The 21389-nt window shown below is 29.5% G+C and overlaps 2 protein-coding genes across 2 annotated transcripts in view; one reads left to right on the plus strand and one right to left on the minus strand.

Moving 5' to 3' along the window:
• Positions 1-8523, minus strand: part of LOC126842419 (BTB/POZ domain-containing protein 9-like) — a 35232-nt gene extending 26709 nt beyond the window's left edge. Inside the window, exons 1-2 of the mRNA XM_050579430.1 lie at positions 8400-8523; positions 2622-2748 (exon numbers count right to left, since the gene is read on the minus strand). Coding sequence (XP_050435387.1) covers positions 2622-2748; positions 8400-8451 — 179 coding nt within the window. The 5' untranslated portion in view covers positions 8452-8523. The remainder of the gene's footprint in view (positions 1-2621; positions 2749-8399) is intronic.
• Positions 8524-12800: 4277 nt separating this feature from the next.
• Positions 12801-16814, plus strand: LOC126842420 (BTB/POZ domain-containing protein 9-like). The gene is made up of 6 exons (XM_050579431.1): positions 12801-12939; positions 15255-15338; positions 15895-16024; positions 16163-16393; positions 16463-16636; positions 16803-16814. Exons 1-6 carry the CDS (start codon positions 12857-12859, stop codon positions 16812-16814), a joined length of 714 nt encoding a protein of 237 aa, XP_050435388.1. The 5' UTR covers positions 12801-12856.
• The last annotated feature ends 4575 nt before the right edge of the window (positions 16815-21389 follow it).

Below are 21389 nucleotides of genomic sequence, written 5' to 3' on the forward strand. Positions count from 1 at the left end.
TGTGTTCTTTATATATTTAATACTACGTTTTGATAAATTATATATATTTTGTGTTCATATTTAAGGGAGTTTTTCACAGATAGCTAAATAAGTATAATTGATGTTGATTATAATTTATTTATTTATTTATTAAATAAACGCCGGTAGGCTCAAGTACATGACAGTAAAATAAAATAACACAATGAATAACGAATTGATAAAATTGATAAACATGACACATATAGAAAGAAAAAATTACTACAATTAGTACAATATAAAATAATTAAAGCAAGATAACACAAAATTTTAATGAGTAACAGTGCATATAATAGTCGCTCCAAGAAAAAAATCTTCTTCTTTATATAATCAACTTATTAAAGTACTAAACAATATATGTAAATCTATAGTATTATAAAAGTTAACGACCCCAACGGAATAGGTTAATTCATTTGTCCCTGTAATTAAGAAGAATAATAGGTCTGGATCCAAAAAAATTGAATAAGCCATCAAAAATTCACATTATATTCTTCCTACTTTTAATGTACTTTCAAAATTCAACTATCTAACGCCAAACATTTTCCAACATTAGATGCCAACTCAGTTTTTTGGCAAGAAAATGGTATAGGAGAAATAGAAAACAAATTATTATTTACATTGAAATATAATAAAGATGAGAATAAATTGCAGTAAGAAAACTAATTATTGAAATTGTCTCATAGTTCTTAAACAGCATAAGGCAGTAAACAGATATGGTAGGAAATAGTAAAATTTAAGATATATTTATGTTAATTGTTCATCATTTGTATGCCTGTATTATTTATTTTTATCTTGTTTTGTCCCTTATAGTTTTTGACATTTTCATGTCTTAACTCTGGCACATACCGAAAAAAGTTTTTCAGCCGAGTCTGCAACCACGAAAGAGCATTTTCATGTCTCGTTGAAGTACCGAATAAATTTAGAGTAGTGGTGGAATTATAGTTAATGATATAGTATATTAACAAGCTAGTATAATAAAACGTCAAGTTTCTGGCTAAAATTGTAGTGTTTATTATCTGGCTTAAAACAATTCATAGAGAAATTGGGCCCTTAAACTGTTTTGAATGTATTATTTCGTTCTAATTTGAACGTTGAACATACAACATATCTCTTATCTCCTATATCTTACCCCTATCACTAACCCCCTATCCTCTACCCCTATCTCATATCAGATAACAGCGTAACAATTTTTTCGTTATTTTCGTTATGCTTTTTTGACATTTTCATGTCTTAGCTCTGGCACATAACCGAAAATGTTGTAACGAAAATATTATAACGAAAATATTGTAACGAAAATATTTTAACGAAAAATGCGTTACCAAAAAAGAAATGGGGTTGAAGATGAGGTGGGAATGGGAAAAGGTTGGAATTAGCTATGGCAAATAACCGAAAAAAAGCGTAACGACAAATGCGTTACCAAAAGAGCGTTACCACACGGAGATGGGTTGGAGGTGGAAATAGGGAAAGGAGATAAGGGGTGGGGGTTGGGGTTGGGGATTGAAGATAGGGGTGGAAGATAGGGGTGAGTGATAGGGACGGATAAGATATCGGAGCTAAGAGCTATGTTGTACGTTCAACGTTCAAATTAGAACTAAATAATAAAATCAAAACACTTTAATGGCCCAATTTCTCTATGAATTGTTTTAAGCCAGATAATAAACACTACAGTTTTAGCCAGAAACATGATTGTACGTAACTTTTTAAATCTCTTTGGCTTATGCTGTAACTAGAGGCTCCGTATAATTTTTTTTTTTTAAATTATAATTCCACTAATAATCTATATTTTTTCGGTACTTCAACGAGACATGAAAATGCTCTTTCGTGGTTGCAGACTCGGCTGAAAAACTTTTTCGGTTTTCGGTTGATTTCCACAGCTAATTCTCACCCTTAACCTCATTCCCACCCCACCTCATCTTCATCCCCATTTAAGGGGGGGTTGAGGGTGGGAATGGTGATGGTATGGGGTTGGGGTGGGAGATAGGAGATAGAGCTAGGGGTGAGAAATATGGGTTGGAGATAGAGTTGAGTGATAGGGGTGGAATATAGGGGTGGGAGTTAGTGGTAATAGATTGGGGTGAGAGATATGTTGTATTCACGACGATCAAATTATAGCTGAAAAACAAACTCAATTGTAATTTAACAGGTTAATTTCCGATGAATTGTTTTGGGCCAGATATTATGAAAACACTAAAATATTAGGCAGAAACTTGATATGTTTATTAGCCACCTTAGATACTAGCTTGTTAATATACTCTAAATTTATTCGATACTTCAACAAGACATGAAAATGCTCTTTCGTGGTTGCAGATTCGGCTAAAAAACTTTTTCAATTTTATTGCTTTATTTTCTTATATGATATAATTTTATATTTTATAATTACTATGTTTTGTTTATAAGAATTATTTTTATTTACTAGTTCAATTTTTTTTTTTTTAAGGGCATGTTATAGTAGGCAACACTGTTACAACACTGTCATTATACATATATTGTACAGGTAATTACACGGGTTAAGTGGTTAATACTAAATAAAATGTAATGTTCTTAATAATCAAAAACAACCAGTCCTTTACATCTAATGGAATCTTATAAAAATTCATAATACATACTCTTCATTTAAAAACTGATTGCGATCGAAACGACGACATTCGTCAGTCAAGAAGTGAGTGTGATCAATTTGCTCGTCACTGGCTGGATTTGCCGAAGACGATGGATTCTCGGTAGGACCACAGTATGCTAAAATATAAAATTAATTTTACAAATGAATTTGTATTGTTTATTTACAGTATAAATTAGCGTCCAGCGGTTTTATTTAACATTTATTTTTTAAATGGTAAATTTTGATATTTTTAATGAGAAAATAATAATAATTATATAGCACTAGTGCAGTAAAGTTTTATAATTGTAAAATAATTGAACAATTTTTCATTTATTTTTAAATATTGTTTTTTAGTTTTTCAAATGAAAAACAACAATAACTTAATTGCGTGTTTGCAGTACGGTTTAATAATAATTGTGAAATCGTTTACCATTTTTTTAATTAATATAAAATTAAGGACAGAGACTACGAACTAACCTTCCGTTAAACTAGTTAAAAATATCAAATTAACCTCCACCAGAGCTTTTTAGCGCTGAACTTAGACATTATAACTAGTCAGCAAGGAGGTTTTGTGAAAGGATTAGTAAATCTTACTAGGCCATATTTTATTGAAAAAATAGCAAATACCGTAGATAATTACCATAGTCGGTTTTAGAATATATCGCTAAAGATCATATGCTTCGATTATAAGAAGGCAATTATTTATGTAGATGCAATTGACACGATTAGCATAATAAAATAAATAAACACAATCTTATTATAAGTGTTAAATTATCTATGAATACTATACGAAACGCTTAAAAAATAATACACCGTCCATAGGTATTGAAATCTAACGAGAAAATATTGTTTTGATAAAATAGCGCACAATTTTTTAGCCTACGTGATAGTGTTTTTCATAACAAGAAATATGTACACAACTGGTGTGCATACTTGGTGCGAGACCCTGGTGAATTTGATCATGCAGTAGCAAACTGTATAGGCAAGGTTTATTATTGTATTTTAAATTCATGTAACCATATTGTCGTATAAAAAACGGGACTGTCTGTTTTCAGTCAAAAACACGGGGCCAAAAAAGGTGAACTATAATTTTTTTTATATAAAAAATTTTATCGAGAAAAAAAAATTCTATCCGAAACTTCTTTGAATACAAGAAGTGTTTCCTGTTTAACAAATAGATTATTAAATTGTCTTATAAAAAAAAATGACTTTTGTTAATGGTATATAACCCTGATCAACCCCTGTAAATACGACGCTTAATTAAATTTATCATGGTAATTTATATGTATGTGTTTTCTTTTTCTCCATCGGTCATGCTACAGGTGCCTTTAAAACAATTTACCACTTGCTATTGAAAGAAGGTTTGTTTATTCCCTTAAGATAAAGATAGTGCATCATGGATATGTTTATGGTACTTGGAGGCATACTTTATGGTACGGGAAGACGAATATATGATACATATCATGTCAGTACAGTATCAGCTGTTGTGCAGTTAACACGTATTTTACCGCGATAATCTAGAGCCTACTTTTTTCATTAATACCTTATTTTATTCTATCTCATTATGCCTAAAAGTGATACTTCTATAAAAAAAACGGTTTCCTCAGCTAACGTGACTCGAGTGGAGCCAAGTTTAACTGATATTCTTTTATCGCTCAACTCACTACAGTCATCCCAAGATGCCAAGTTTGCTGCGATTGAAAATAAGCTCAGTAATTACGAAAACGATTTTTCCTCTATTCAAATAACTATGAAAAACATAACAGCTACCCTTAAAAGGTTGGAAAAAGAGAATGATTCTTTAAAAACTGAAATTAAGACATTACATGACAAAATACATCAGCTAGAATCTGCCGCACCATCAAATAATTCCACCGTTGATTTAATTAGAGAAACCCAAGACTGTATGCGGAGAGCTCATAATGTTATTGTTTACAATATACCTGAGGAATCAACTGAAGACTCGATTTCTATCCTTAGAAACTGCGAAGACTCTAGTAGCTGCTCTAAACATTGATGTGCCTATTTGTAATGCTAAGCGCTTAGGTAGCAAACAAGTAGAAAAAGGTCGCCCATTACTCTTAGAACTCAATAGTATAAATGATGTTTCCATCATACTTAAATCTAAATCAAAACTCCGTACGTTGAAGAACTGGAAAAAGTTTGGATTAACTCTGATCAAACCTTGCACCAACTAAATGTCATGAAATCACTACGGCAAGAACTGCTTCAGAAGAGACAGCTAGGCGATTTCAACAGGATCATTAAGTATAAAAACGGTATTCCATCATTGTTTCAAAAAACTAAATACTCGGTTAATTAATATTTCTAATAATGTATATTATTCTAATTGTAAACAAAAATGTATTAGTAATTAGGGTATTCTATCTGGTTACTACCAAAATGTTCGAGGTTTGCGAACTAAACTAAACGTTTTAAAATGTAATATCCCATTGTGTCGGTTTGATTATTTTATACTAACTGAGACCTGGCTAAACGAATCTATTTTAAATGCAGAACTTGGTTTTGATGAGTACAATGTTTACCGTGTTGACCGGAATGATAAAACTAGTTTTTGTTCAAGAGTTGGCGGGGTAGCCATTTGTGTCCGTAAAAGCCTTATATCAGGTATTATTACCACTCCACACGATAACATTGAACAACTGTTTGTATCTGTTACCGGGAGTGGGAAACATAAGTATATTCTCGCAACTTGCTATATTCCGCCGGCTAGCTCGGTCAGTGTTTATTCTACCCATGCCGAGTCCGTTGAATATATTTTATCGAACGCTAGTGCTAATACGACTATGATTTTGGCAGCCGATTACAATCTACCAGGTGTCAAATTTTATAATGATGGAGTTGGACTAATATATAGTGGTATAAGGACAAGTAGTTCTGACGTGATTTTTGGCAGCTTTTCTTCCCTAAATATGTATCAACATAATTCAGTTCTTAATTTTAATGGTATATCCCTAGATCTACTGTTTTCAAACTCTAGTTTAGTTTTGATAAATCAAGCTCCAGATGTCTTAGTGCCTCTTGATCCTCATCATCCAGCACTTTCAATAGTCTGTAATAATAATACTCCAGTTCAACATGTTTGGCAGCCCACTTGGTTCTATAATTTCAAATCAGGGGACTATATAGGTATGTCTTATTCACTAGCTATGGCAGATTGGTCGCTTTTATATTGTTGTGAAAATGTGAACGACGCCTTAGATATTGTTTATAATTTGATTCTACAAAACATTGATATCTTTGTTCCCTAAGTATTTCCATATAAGTCATCTTATCCAAGTTGGTTCTCCAAGAAACTTCAAAGTTAAATACATAAAAAAAATAAATTACATAAAAAATGTAAACGCACAGGCTCTCAAGTAATTTATAATTAATTCTCGGGAACTAGAGCTAAGTGTACATTTTTATCTAAGCAATGCTATTCTTATTATTTAAATGCTGTTCAAAAAAGTCTTATCCATGATCCCGAGTACTTTTGGAAGTTTGTCAAATATAAAAAGAAAAACGACTCATTACCAAATCTTATGGAACTAAATGGCAAATGGTCTGAAGATATAAATGATATAACTGAAATGTTTAGTGATTTTTTCTCTTCTAATTATGTCGCTTCGGATAATCCAACTTTATTTAACTCCTATGAAGATTTTCATCTCAACACTTTGTCCTATTATTCTTTAACCATTGCTGAGCTATTTGATGCGTTAACAAAGCTTAACTTAATCACTAAATATGGACCAAATCTCGTTCCTGATATAGTTTATAATGCATGTTGATATTCACTTTCTCGTCCAATACACTTCCTCTTCAACTTATCATTGTCCTCTGGGATCTTTCCTAGTAGATGGAAGTCAAGTTATATCTCTCCTGTTTTTAAATCGGGGAATAACTCAAATATACTTAACTATCGACCAATATCTAAATTAAACGCTTTGCCTAAGCTGTTTGAGCAACTAGTAGAAAATAAATTATCTGTAGTTTTTAAAAATATATTATCTAGCTCTCAACATGGTTTTCGAACTTCCAAATCAACTGTCACTAATTTGCTTGTCTTTTATTCTGATATAATTTCTGCTGTTGCCAGAGGTAGTCGCGTTGATGCAGTGTATACTGATTTAAAAAAGGCATTTGACTCCGTAGATCACTCCATCCTAGTGCATAAATTAAAAATGTATCGTATGGGGGAACCCATGCTATCATGGTTTGAGTCTTATCTTACTGGTAGACAACAAGTTAAAATAAGAAATATTATTTCATCTAGTCGTAAAGTCACTTCTTAGGGTCCACAAGGTGGGCATTTGTCACCTTTATTGTTTATAATATTTATGAATGACCTTGTTAGTATTTTCAAACATTCACGATGTCTGCTGTTCGCTGATGACGTAAAAATATTCATGCATATTGAATCCATAAATGACTGCTTCAATCTTCAAGAAGATTCGCATAGATTCCATGAGTGGTGTGTTTCTAATAGTCTTAGTCTTAATGTAAGTAAATGTTTACAAATAACATTCAATCGTAGCCGATTTATTGAATATTTTTCTTATAGTATAGACGGATCTAACTTAGTTAAAGTTTCGTATATAAAAGATCTCGGGGTTACGCTTTCTTCTGATCTTTCTTTCAAAGAACACATAACTGTAGTGTATTATAAAGCTTTAAGAACTTTTGGGTTCCTTAAACGTAATTGTTGGGAATTTTCTGACCCAGTCTGCCTTATAGTACTATATTGTGCTCTTGTGCGGTCTTTAGTAGAATACGGCTCTGTCATTTGGTCTCCATATCAATCAGGGTTATCTGACAAAATTGAAAGCCTCCAACGACGCTTTTTAAGAATGATAGCATATAAAATAGGCAAAGTCGCGACAGATCTAAAAGTTATTGAATCTAATATTTAGACTGACTAGTTTAGCTCATCGTCGATTTGTTGCAGATGTTTGTTGGATTCATGGTCTAATTAATAATACTATACACTGTCCTGAAATATTAAATATTGTTTCTCTTAATGCTCCTTCATTTTCCTTACGTTCAAATCAACTATTTCATATCCTCCTACAAACAGAACTATAGTTATTATACTCCGGTAAATCACATGTTAATGGCTTCTAATAAAGCAAAACATGATTACAACTTAGATTTATTTAAGATTCCTTTAGCCAGGTTAAAAATGATTCTTAATAATGTCGTTTAATTACTTTTGTATAATTTTTTAATTAGTGTTATTGTAATTATTTATAATTAATTTAAAAAAAATATTATCCTGTACTCTATTGCCCCATGGGCGTAAACTATTTTTTATATTTAAATAAATAAATAAAAATAAATATGTACGATATGAAGTAGCGTCCAGTCATTTGGTCTTACATTTTTTTAATATTGTATTCTGGTTTCTTTTAAAGTAAATAAACAGTAATGGATTTATGTCGCATTATGATAAAATAATTATACAATTATTTTAATGTTTTTAGCGTTTAATATAAAATTAAAGACAGAGCCTGAACTAACCTTACAATGTACATGTTGAAAAATATCAAATTAGCCTCAACTAGAGCTTTCTACAGAGTGGTTCTTTTATCATGGACCACTCAATATCTCATAAGGTTTAATAGGACATTTTTTTTTACTTATAGGTTTTATACAATATGATCTCAATTTTTCACAACGTTTTTTGTTTAAATTCGTAATTGTATTCAAAATCTATCGCTGAGGACTAATTGTTTGGCATACAAAGAGGACATTTATGTAAAATTGTATGAGTCATATTACGTACCTGGAATTGCGTACCTTAAAATGATCAAAGCTAAAAAATCACTTATCGACATCGTGCTATACTTGATAGTAAATTACTTTTTAAATTCTTTATAAAACACCTAAAAACAAACCTCTGTTCAAAGTTCTTGAAGACCGATTGAAATATAAAAATTTTTGTAAGTAACGAACCATCTTTTTTCATACTCGATAGCGTTTATAAACATGTAATTGTGCTCATAACCTGTGTAAATACAAAAACATGTTATTGTTGTAAGTATTGCCAAATAATACACAAAGATTCGAAAATGACGTAAAACATATACACCACGCTCACGCTCCACTGTTGATACTGAATTAAGACCAAACGTACCGACATAACTTGGCAATAAATGTAGGACAGCAAGATTACAATTTGTCCTATTAATTTAAGTAATATATTTAATTATTATTAAATACCTGGAGTTGACCATAAAAAAATAATAAAATCTAAAAATTACATCATCCTAGTGTTGTTTTATTATTGAAATATGTTGGGCGCTCTATAACCTAATCTTGTCTTAATATATTTATAACCAATGTGACTATTTAGTTTTATTATGTGAGCTTACAATCGTTTTCCGTACTTGATAATGTTAATAAACGATAAATTGTGTATACAATTGGTGCACGGTTTTTTTGTTTAAGCACATTAACACGACGTTATTGTTGCACCTCTATTGACTAATATTGCCCAAAAGATTTAAAAACGATTACGATTTAATTACGATTTTTGTATAGGTACAAAAACGTGTTATCGTTGTACACTGTTAAAAATTAAACACAGATTTGATTCTGACGTCAATTATTTTTTTTTTTTTTTATTATTTGTTTTAACAAAAAATGTTTTACTACAAACCGTGCCGCTTACAAACCGCTTATGCAGATAAGTAATATATTTTTCTTATATATTATGTATATTTAAAAAAAAAACAGAGCGATAATTTGGAGTTAAAGGAACATCGCCCCTTTAGAGATATTTTATAACCCTCATATATCACATGACAGTAAAAATAATAAATTTAAAAAATATTAAACACAACTGCAATAATTTGAAAGCACAATAGCACAGACACAAATTGTACATACATGGCTGAACTAAAAAGTAATTTAAACAATTATTACTTAACGCAATATTTTATGAATCACGCGGCACCTACCATAATCAGTGGCATGGTAAAGAATAAAAAATGAGAACAAAAAATATTTTATCAGAATTTTTAACTAATCTTCCAATGAGTTTATGGCAAAAGTGATAAATTACAAGTTGAAAAATTGTTATGGAATACAAAACGTGATACTATGTACCTAATGTGGATGTTAAAACTATATAGACTAAAAAATAAATAATCATATTTGTATTCTTCTTGTGAATGTGCTGTCGAATTCTTGAATACTTTGTAAAGCAAAATAAAAAAAATCAATGGATATTAAGAATGAAGATGGTAAGAATTAATAAAGATTGCTCAATGATAATTTAATTCCAGCAGTCTGCTTCAGCCGCCCTTTTAATTAAATAACTTGGTGTTAATTTCAATGATGAAATTTTAATTGACGGTTAACACATTCTATTACACCTTGTGTTTATCATATATTATAATATGAAATTATTTATGTTTGAATCTATATCAAACTCCAATATTATTATAAATACTACGAACTTGCATATTGTTCGGTAAACTGTGTCTCAAGACAACTCAATCGTTTGAGAAGTCCACTTTATTGTTTTTCTATTAATCCATTTTTTTATATTTAATGACAACAATATCTGTTTTTAGGAGAATAACAAAACAGTTGATCAGATACCAGAAATATTGGCTCGATATCCTGTCGTTTTACCGAATTTTAAAAATAAGCATATTGTTGTTCCTTGTGGGCTTATAAATATTGAAAGATATTAACATCTATTTTATGATATATGGTACTGTTCTATTATTTGTATGTAATTACCTAAACATTTGTTTTTTGCTTTACGATTGTAAGTAAATTTGAGAGTCTAACATTATGTAGTTATACAATAAATTTAAAAATAATCAAAACCTTCCAATCAGTTTATTGTGTACAATCTTGTATTGTCGTTGTCAATCCTTGCTGCATTTTGGGGAAATGTTGTATAATTTTTCATCAATTATATTACAAAAACCGAAAATAAATATAAAAATAGTCATAAAGTTGAATGTCCGACTTACCGGTTAAGAGTATGAAATAATGTGGATGTTGCTATTTATTTTGTAGTGAGAGTAAGGAATGGTAAGAAAGCAAAAATAAACTCATAGATGATTTTGGCTAACAATTTGAGTGTGTGGTTAAAAAAAATAATTTCTAGTCGATTTAATGGTTTTAACATGAAAATACTTGAGCAACAAACCGCAAACGTATATAAAGATATTAATTCATCACGGTGCCGCTGTAATGTTAGAAATGCGTCGTAGTTAAGAAGCTTTGTATAACACTGTAGACAAATAAAAAACTACCAGCTATCTGCTATCCTTTTGTACTAACCACCAAAACATTGTACATTCCTTTCCTAATTTTGTGTTCCTGACTGAGTCTCACTTTACTAATAGTTTTAAATCTTCTTTTTTTAGTACCTTACCATACCACTCATTATAATTGAAACCATATATACATGAAATGTTGCATTAATAAAATGACGATCCAACCTCATTAGTTATTAGATACCTTTTAAAATTATTTTCTAGTCACTTTGAACTATACTTAAAAATACAACGAACTGAACTGCGTGATCATTAAGTGAATATTTTAGAATAATGTAAATTAACATTCATAATATATAGATACACAAAAGTATATATATATATACAGTAATATATATAAAGAAAAAATTAAACAACATAAAATTTAATAAATACTGCCTTAATGAATTGTCAATTATAGTAATTCTATACCACAAATTAATTTTTATTTTCTTAAAAATATTTCTAACATAATAGTGTTTAGCCAAAACACGTTGTTAAAATGATACTTGTCTTTATAAGCTACCAAAAATAATATATACCATTAAGAACTATATAATGATATGCAGGGTTATTCATTTAACGCAATGCACTCAATATCTCCTTAACTGTTGTTCTCCTAAATATAATTTTGTAGATTTAAATTGTGTGCTTATGTTTTGTCAACTAATTGGATTTGCTGTACACTGTAAACAAATATTCTCAATTTTATCTGGTATTTTTCACGACTTTAAGAAATCTACCGACCTTTGAAACAAACTCATCCGAATTATTTTAATAAAACATATTTATCATATATTTTGTATTATAAATATGCCAATAAATAAAGATGTGCTGTCTTTATAGTTTCAAAGGTTGATAATGTTTAGAGTACAATATTAAGCTGTAGTAATAGGATATACTGTAGTTTATAGTTATCGTTTTTGATAAATTTTGTGATATAATATTGTGTGTTCACTCGCGGTTTTTTGGTGTCTTTATTTAAAAATAATAAAGAGTATAATATACTTGTGTATAGTTATGCAATGTTAGTAAATTAATTGCGTAATCAATTTTTATTAAATAATGTGTAAAACATAAATCGTTTTGGAAAACCCAAAAAGTTTTGTGCCCTGTTTTCGTTTTGAAAATGCGCTCCATTTATCATGTATGTACATAATCATATAATATAATACTAAAATTTAGAAGAATACTCTGCCGCACATGATTCATAGTAAAAAAGCGGTTTTAGTAAAACCAAATAATAAATATAAACAATTATACTAGCGTCGTTTTCATATATTTGTTTAATATTTACCATATGCGAACTAGACTATTGTTTTAAGATATATCCTATAAAGTATAGAAAAAGTTGGTGGAGTGTTTAAAAAAAAACATACACTCAATCGGCTCTTAATATCTTTTGACAAGAATTGTTTTCAAAGTGTTTAAGAATTTGACAACATATTAGATTACGAAAATGTACAAGTCTCTTTTAGCCTTTATCGTCTTAACGTTTACTTTAGGTACATAATAGGTTTTGTATTTCATAATAATTTTTCATCTTGTAATTAAATTATTATGCATAAGGTCATTGGAAGATGATTTCTCTTTTCCTTAATAATTTATTTGGAGTTCCTATTCGATACGATTGTCTTTGTTCTTCTATTTCCATTTTTACCATGCTACTGATTAGGGTATAAGCTATATAGTTCATTAAATATTGCTTTTTATTGATTACTTAATTTCTCTTTAGTTCCACCAGTTCTAATTAGGCTTATTGCTATCAAATCATTACATATGCGTGTATTTTATTTAATTATTATTTTTACTGTGCAATACAGTATACATTTTCAGTTGTGTGAAGTACGAAGGGCACGACTATAATATATAAATAATTCATATAAACTCGTCCGGATGATCAGCTGTTCTTTTAATTTTTTTAGCATGTCTTGATCCTGTCGATTGTAAGTTGCCTTCGCCTATGCCCGAAGAGCACAGTAACGAGGAAATTGATCACAATCACATCTTGATCAGCGATATAAGCAATCTGTATCGGAACGAAAGGTATGAGTTAATGTATTCATTTTTATTGAATTTATTATTTTCAGTATAGGAGTTTTAATAATTATGAATGATGTTAAACATATTTTTATGACTTAAGTAAAAATGGTGAATGTATGTCATTATAAAATTGATGAAATCTGAATAAATTACAATTTACTACATAAATATGATGCAGTAAGATATTACCACATCGTCAGGGCCGGACTTAGAGGGGGGTGTGGGGGTTTGACACCCCCCCCCCCCACTCGGAAAACTCAAGTATACCTAGTCGGCACATTCGGAACAAAAAGTCGGTTAATATTATAACCCCCATTAAATTATACAAATAACATATTTATTATTTTTATTTTATAAAAGTAGGTAGGTACATAATTTTTATTGGAATCTGGTGACTGAATAGTGAATAGTCGGCATACGGACGACCATACGAAAATACAATTTTAGTTTTAAGTAAAAACAAACAATGCATTTTCGGTTATTCCCGATTTTAGCAGAAGTATTATTATTTGTTTATAATAACTGTGGTGTATATTATATCAAACGATGTTCGGTCATGGGACCTATTGGTCTATTGTAAACAAACATTCTATCCCTCTGTAAGTATATATTTTTTTTTTAGTTTTAAAATTCTAAAAGATTCCCTACTATAAAAAAAAACATACTCTTCTGTTTTAGACATATCACATAACCCACAGTATTAAGTCTGCAGGCAAAGAGTTAGCGGGTTTATTTTTACTTGTCCCGTGCGCGCGTGTAAAATAATAAGTTTTGGTTATAAATGTGTGTAATCAAATATATATATATATATATATATATTAAATATATATATATATGGTTAGAGAATAAATATGAAACACCAAGGGCTGCTAACAATCCTTTTGAGCCTGCCCGAGTAAATTTCGAACAAAAGGTATGAGATGGATACGTATTTAGAATAAATCATTAAGCCAGATTTTTAAGGCCTATGAGAGTTCCTTAGTACTACTTCACTACGTCTTGTTTTTTCTTTATTACTATCGTTGCGGTGAGATATTACCTACTATAATATCCTACTATACTATATATATATATATAGCGAGCAGGGAGCAGACATGAGCATTATTTTTAAATAGTGTACCTAACTATAATAAAAATAAAATTGTAATAACTCATAAAAAAATAGATTTTTGTTTTTATTTCAAAGATTTTAATAATAATTTTGAATACAATGTCATTATTTTTTATAAAATTATTTAAAATATTAGGCTATTTGGATTATATCTCGGTTAAATTGCAGTTTCAACTGCAATACGTTATAATTATGTTAAATAAATTCAAACTTTTTAAAATAATGCTTTAAAAGTAGGGCTCAAATTGCTTTAGTACTGGTGACTGAGATCTGAAAATTTGTTAGCTGCCTAAAATATTTCTATGCTCCGAAAAACATTTTAATAATCAAAAAAAATCTAGTCACAATTTATAACAATATCACATCATTATAATTGTTCGTCTTCTTATTCTTTTAAATAGACCTTCACGATTTTAAACTCCACCAGAGATATTCTCGATATAATTGATTTGGAAGAAATAACAAGGAAATAGTCCGCATTAAAAAAAACGCCATATTAAAGTTTAACTTTTAATGGTTTTTTTACTATCTAAATTTGTTTGTATTAATTAATACTTAAAAAAATAATAATTAAAGTTAAAAAAAAAATAATTTTCAACAATTATTAATTCCCACTAATTTTAGCAAAAAATTGTGATTTGTGATGTAAAATGTCATAAAATATTTACGAAAGTACCCAAATATTTTAGTCGGCAATTAAAATTTTAAAGTCGGCATCTTCATTTTGACACCCCCCTTTGTATATTTCTTAGCACCGGCCCTGCACATCGTGTTGGTCATTATATCTTTGATAATAGATTAAGACATGTGAGTTTTTCTTGTATACAGTTCTTTAATACTGTAGCCCAACATGTATTCTAATATGTTAACATTATAATGTATTTTACAATTTATACGATGGTAATACTCATTATTTTTTTATTTTACATAGCAAACCAAATTGTTCATCAATTATGTAATACATAGTAATACATAGTACATATGGCTATGTCGTATAGATTGTTTTAATTTGGCATTAACTTGTATATAGGTTTTGTCAAAGAAAAATACCTAAATAATATAATATGCACATTAGTAAATACAATTTTTCAGTCATTTAACTTGATGAGCATGTTGATTTTTAAAACTTTAAAAATATGAAACATAATAATTTTGAATTTTTGATAAATCGTAACTGTATAATAGTAAACTTTGATGTTTATTTTAGGTATTCTGATGTTGTTTTAGTTGTCGGTGGAAATCGGTTGCACGCCAATCGTGATGTTTTAGCCTCACGCAGCTCATATTTTAGGTATTTAATTTTTTTCATCAAGCTTACCACCTTAGTATTAATCGATGTTAATTCGAGGCCACTCGGTGGACGCAAGCGTAGCCAGACACCAACAAAATCATATTACATATCAATTCAATATGATTTCTTCTCCTGATTTTAAATCTGAAACAATTTGTTTCATAAGACATTTTTTTAATGAGATACAAGTTCTATTTTTAATAATTTTAAAATTAACAAAAAATGAATACCATTTATTGTACCCATAGAACATCCTGAATGTCTCATTTGAAGCTCGGTAGAACTTTACATTACACCTTGTATATATATATATATATTTGTATTTTGTAAAAAATGTGTTATAAAAGGTATTTAGACTGATTTTAACGTGTCTATTTCAAACGTATGTAGTAATGTTTCAATATTATCTAACATACCGAGTCAAATCAGTGTTAGTATAGTACTGATAACAATTCAATTGTGTAGTCGATTAAGTAATACTCACAATACAATGGGCAATACAGATTGTAGCACACATCATATGTGATTTCATCTAATACCGTGTAAACATTTTTAGCAAATTATTTTATGGAAATTATGCAGAAGCGAAAAAGTCTGAGGTGCCAATTAAGGAAGGATCAGTAACCTCATTTACAATACTTTTAAAGTATATTTATACTGGTCAGATGAGTTTAAGTGATCTAGAGGTAAAGTATTAGTGATTTACTATACCGCTATTTGAACGGTATAAACACTATTTTTTTTTATATGAAGTGTTTATGTGTTTGGTTGACAAAAATGTTTTTATCAAAAACCGATAAAACTAATATATGGTTTTTTTTTAGTATGAAGTTATTGTGGAATTATTTAGAATTTCGGATTACTACGAATTTCAAAAGTTACAATATTCCCTGTCCGAGTATTTGCGGAGTACCATTAGTATACACAATGTATGTTCGTTGTTTACTGTGGCACGACTTCATCAACAAAAAAAACTCACAGGCGACTTAATCGAATTTATTGAAACCAACGCTATGGATGTATTGCAATCTAAAGAATTTCTGTCTTTGTCGCCCGTAATAATTTCGTTTTAAATAATATTGCTAGTGTTAGCTGACAAGATGAGAAACAAACATTTATTTTAGGTAGTCCTTCGAGAAATCCTCATTCGTGACACGTTTTATGCTAGAGAATTCGATATATTCAGTGCGGTTAATCGCTGGATCCAAAAGAACGGAAAACACCTGGATCGTGATGCAAAAACTAAAGTTTTATCTGCTGTCCGATGTCCGTTGATGAGTGATGAAGAACTGGCGACGGTTTGGGAATCACGACTGATTAGTTTGGATACAATTTCGGGTGCCAAACTATTAAGAAACACCGGGCGACCACATAAGATTGGGTTTCGAGCACAGCGAAGTATGCCTGCTGTACCGATAATTTTGTTGTTATTATTATAATGGTTTTAATTATTTTATTTTTTAGAACCCAATGTAAATCTTGCTGAGGGTTCTTCGGTTACATATAACAATAACGGTGGTACTATGATAAGGTTGAGTCATCCATCAACCATAAACTATATCAAAATAATATTACCTGATGAAGATTTAGCGTACGTTTTAAAATTATCAATTCTTTCAAACAAAAAAAGAATATCATTCAAACAAATATTATTTTGAATCAACAAATAGTTGTACAACAAAATTATTTTTTTTTTAATTTTAATACCAAAAATAAATGCACAGCAGTTGGTTTGATTCATTTAATACTTTATGGATTACAGTTATTACATTGATGTTTCAATGGGCGAGAACGATTGGGTGAAGGTTATAGATTATTCAGATTATATTTGCCGTTCAGTTCAACGTTTGTGGGTTTATCCAATTGCAGCATGGTATATTCGTATAGTATATATTCGAACCAAAAATACTGTTAATAAACCATGCAAATTTGTTGAAATCTCGTTCAAAACAAACAGACGTCACTTGGTGGAAATCGAAGATGGACTAGTTGGTGAGAACACCCAAAAATAAAAGCTACCTTTTCTTAATAATATAAAAAATATTAAATGTTTTTCTTATTTACTGTTTTTAATCATTTAGCTCCAAAATGCAATGTTGTTTCGTCGTCTAAGAATGCAATTATACTCAAAGGGGAAAGTCGTTTTGACAATAATACGCTATTGGACCACTTAAATACATGCGATATGTATGACAGGCATACTTGGCATAAGCTGGGATCGGGTTGTATATTGGTTCAGCTACCACAACCTTATATGCTTAGTTCAATGAGGTAATGGTTTAAGAAACTTGCCATTATTTTATATCTTAACAATTATCCTCTAAACTTGTAGTGTAAACCCGTTAGGTAATTTTTACCTAAGGTACCATTTATATCTGGCAACTATTGTATGCGTTTAGCTGCATTGAGCCACTTTAATGTTTAACTCATTCGTAGACGGCTAAATAGTTGTAATTATTCAATTTCATATCAGCAACATTTGTGTTGCTATTTGTGTACACTCTAAATTTTAGAGTGTATTACCGATATTACTGCCATATTTTGCAGGATGTTGCTGGAAATCGATCCAGACGAGTTAATATTCTTCAAGTACACTATCGAAGTATCGGTAAATAACAAAGAATGGAAAATAATCGCAAATAAAACTAAAAGGGAGACACAATCAATGCAGTTGTTGAACTTTGATCCTACCCCGATAGTGTTTATCCGAATTACTGGCGTCCACTGTTCAGATGGCGATGTTAGTTAAAAGTAATCTATGAGCGTTTTATTTAACTATTGATAACTCTTTTATGCTGTAGGAGTTTCGTTGTGTATATTTAGAGGCTCCCGCTAAAATAAATTTTGTTTCGGACGATGACAGTGATGACAGCGACGAATCAGATGATCCGATGTCAGGTGCATCAGATTATAGCTACAGCCAATAACCCAATTCGTAGTGGAAGTAAATGTTTGATTTCATTTGCACTTACTAAGATTGACATATATATCTAACAACTGTCTTATTGCATTTTTCATTGTTATATTATTTGTATTCCTTTGAAATAATTACATTTCGTTTTATTTTGTGTTTGAAAATACATTTTTTTCCACATTGTGTATTTTAATCTGTTAATTTTGATTATACTTATTTTGTACTTGTCAAGCTTTGCTGGGTTTTAGGAATTTTATCAAAAATAATTACTTAATAAGGTGAGCGAGTAAGTAAGTAGGTGAAGTAAGAGTAAAAAATGGTGAGAAATAAATAAATATTAAGTATATTTATATAATTATAAACGAATAGATGATTTTCGGTTACCACTTTTAGTGCTTGGTAAAATTAGAAATGACATAACTTAACATGGTGACAGGTGTAAGTCCGTGTTTTATGCCTATTGTTGAATTAACAACAGTGTTAATATGTGATTACCAGGGCTATTTATCACCTCTTTCTTAGAAAGGTAATTTATCTATAAATTAAAAAAAATAAATACAAGATTTTGATATTTATCTCACTGCCAGTGAATATAACACACTGAGTGAATTTAGAAAAGCATCTATCTTCATTTGTTTTTTTGGTAAACTGTCTGAAAAAATGTTCGATTAATTTTAAAGGATATTGCTTGCATTAAATTGTAGTTGTAAATAATTGGACGAATAAAAAAGGATTTGTATATTATTATTTAATCGGTTTTTATAATTTTGTTTATTAAAAAAATATTATAATTAAAGTCCATCGAAGTTGAAGTAGGTCACATTTACCCCGGCAGATGGCAATGTAATTTTTTTTTTACACACAGGACCTAACCTCTTAATAACCTGTTATACCAAACGTGGTAAGTAAATAGAAAAACTATTGACTTTCCGACATAATGTTAGAATATTTAAACGAAAGTGTTTAAAATGTTTAATATTAAAGTGGAACCGATTAGGGTTGATCTTCTCTTTATAATACATTGCTGTAGTGTTTTCCCATAGAACGTAAAACTATTTTTAAGATACCTGTTGATTTTATGAATACAGATCATTATAGGAATACACGATGATCCATCTAAGGACACTATTTTTCTCAAAAAATAATAATATTATAAAAATATGGTTTTCCCTATATTTGTACATAATTTACTATTTTTTCACTACGTTGAAAATGTTTACCTTCATCCCTTACATAAAAACAGGTATAAATCTGATTTTTTATACCTATTACCTTTTACTCTTCATAAACAAATCTTTAATAAACCCAAACTCAAAACGAAAATGGAATTTTAAAAATAACGCAAAGTTCAATTCCAAAGAATTCTAGACTTTTGCTATAGTTGGAAAAATTAGCGACTATTTAGTTAGTGAGACGTTATTTATAGTACAAATCATATTATATAATGCTAAAAAAAAGATAAACATGGACGAGATGTACTATGCTGACAAAATTTTCAAAACTTTTGGGCAATTTTAAACAATATTCAATATACAACAAAAACATATTTATGTGCGTACACAATAAACCGCACACAAATTGTATGTACAGTTTTTCGTGTATCAACGTTAGTCTGTATGTATGAAAACATATAGTACGCACTACGCTACTAGAGTAAAATTATTTTCTAGTCACTTTGAACTATACTCAAAAATACAACGAACTGAACTGCGTAGTCATTAAATGAATATTTTAGAATTATTTAAATATACATACATAATATATAGGGACACAAAAGTATATATATATATATACAGTAATATATATAAAGAAAAAATGTAAGAACATAAAATTTAATAAATACTGCGTTAATGAATTGTCAATTATAGTGATTCTATACCACAAATTAATTTTTATTTTCTTAAAAATATCTCTAACATAATAGTGTTTAGCCAAAACACGTTGTTAAAATGATACTTATCATTATAAGCTACCAAAAATAATATATACCATTTAGAACTATATAATTATATGCAGGGTTATTCATTTAACGCAATGCACTCAATATCTCCTTAACTGTTGTTCTCCTAAATATAATTTTGTAGATTTAATTTGTGTGCTTATGTTTTGTCAACTAATTGGATTTGCTGTACACTGTAGGCAAATATTCTCAATTTTATCTGGTATTTTTCACGGCTTTAAGAATTCAACCGAAGTTTTGTGATATAATATTGTGTGTTCACTCATGGTTTTTTGGTGACTTTGATTATTCTTTTATGATTAATTATTACAGTATAGAAAAAGTTGGTGCAGCATTTAATAAAAAAACATACGCTCAATCGGCTCTCAATATCTTTCGACAAGAACTTTTTTAGTGTTTAAGAATTTGACAACATATTAGATTACGAAAATGTACAAGTCTCTTTTAGCTTTTACCGTCTTAACGTTTACTTCAGGTACATAATATGTTTTGCATTTCATAATCATTTTTCATCTAGTAATTTAATTATTTTGCATATGATCATTGGAAGCGTCTGTTCGTTCCTCACATCTGGTACACCATGTTTGTAATTGGTCGAGTATTAAAACATTTACAGTGAATACAGATAAAAAAAAGCCCACATCACAGTAAAGCCGCTCTGCATCGAAGCTAAAATATTTTTCTGGGTTTTTATGTAAAATGCTTCAAAAGTGGTAAAATTATATATTTTTGGGGTCGGTGATTACGAATTGATTATTAGTTTTCAATTTCACTCAGCCAAAAAAAAACAAAAATTAAATTTGTGTTAGCTAAAAGGCAAAAGTGGTATTTGAGAACAAAACTTAATAGTATCATTCTGCATAGATATACATAAAATTGTTTTAATGATTTGATAAAATTTTTTTTAAGATTTTATATGATTTTTGTTCAAATATACGCTATCCGCGTTAACACAGTTTTCCGGCAGTTAAAATAATACCTTTAGTGCCGAATTAGTTTTCCGTTTAATATGTTATGAATACATATGAGTTCTAACTACTGACCAATTCTCATTTTATAGGTCCTAAAATTACGACTAAAAACTAAAAAAACTTAAACCCCACCTAAGGAGGTGGGAAATGGGTCTCATTTAAATTTGATACAACTGACGTGTGCAAGCATACCAAATAAATATTTC

Source organism: Adelges cooleyi, unplaced genomic scaffold, assembly GCF_023614345.1.
Source record: "Adelges cooleyi isolate 19-005CV unplaced genomic scaffold, UGA_ACOO_1.1 ACOO_flye_CR_arks_rails_tigmint_CR_PRNA_519, whole genome shotgun sequence".
Classification (NCBI taxonomy): domain Eukaryota; kingdom Metazoa; phylum Arthropoda; class Insecta; order Hemiptera; family Adelgidae; genus Adelges; species Adelges cooleyi.

What these genes read in the sequence shown, in the direction of transcription:
- LOC126842420 (XM_050579431.1), top strand. Translation starts at nt 12,857, where the DNA reads ATGCCCGAAGAGCACAGTAACGAGGAAATTGATCACAATCACATCTTG. An exon ending in AATCTGTATCGGAACGAAAG is followed by an intron (nt 12,940 to 15,254) that starts GTATGAGTTAAT and finishes TGTTTATTTTAG; the next exon opens with GTATTCTGATGTTGTTTTAG. An exon ending in TGAGTTTAAGTGATCTAGAG is followed by an intron (nt 16,025 to 16,162) that starts GTAAAGTATTAG and finishes GTTTTTTTTTAG; the next exon opens with TATGAAGTTATTGTGGAATT.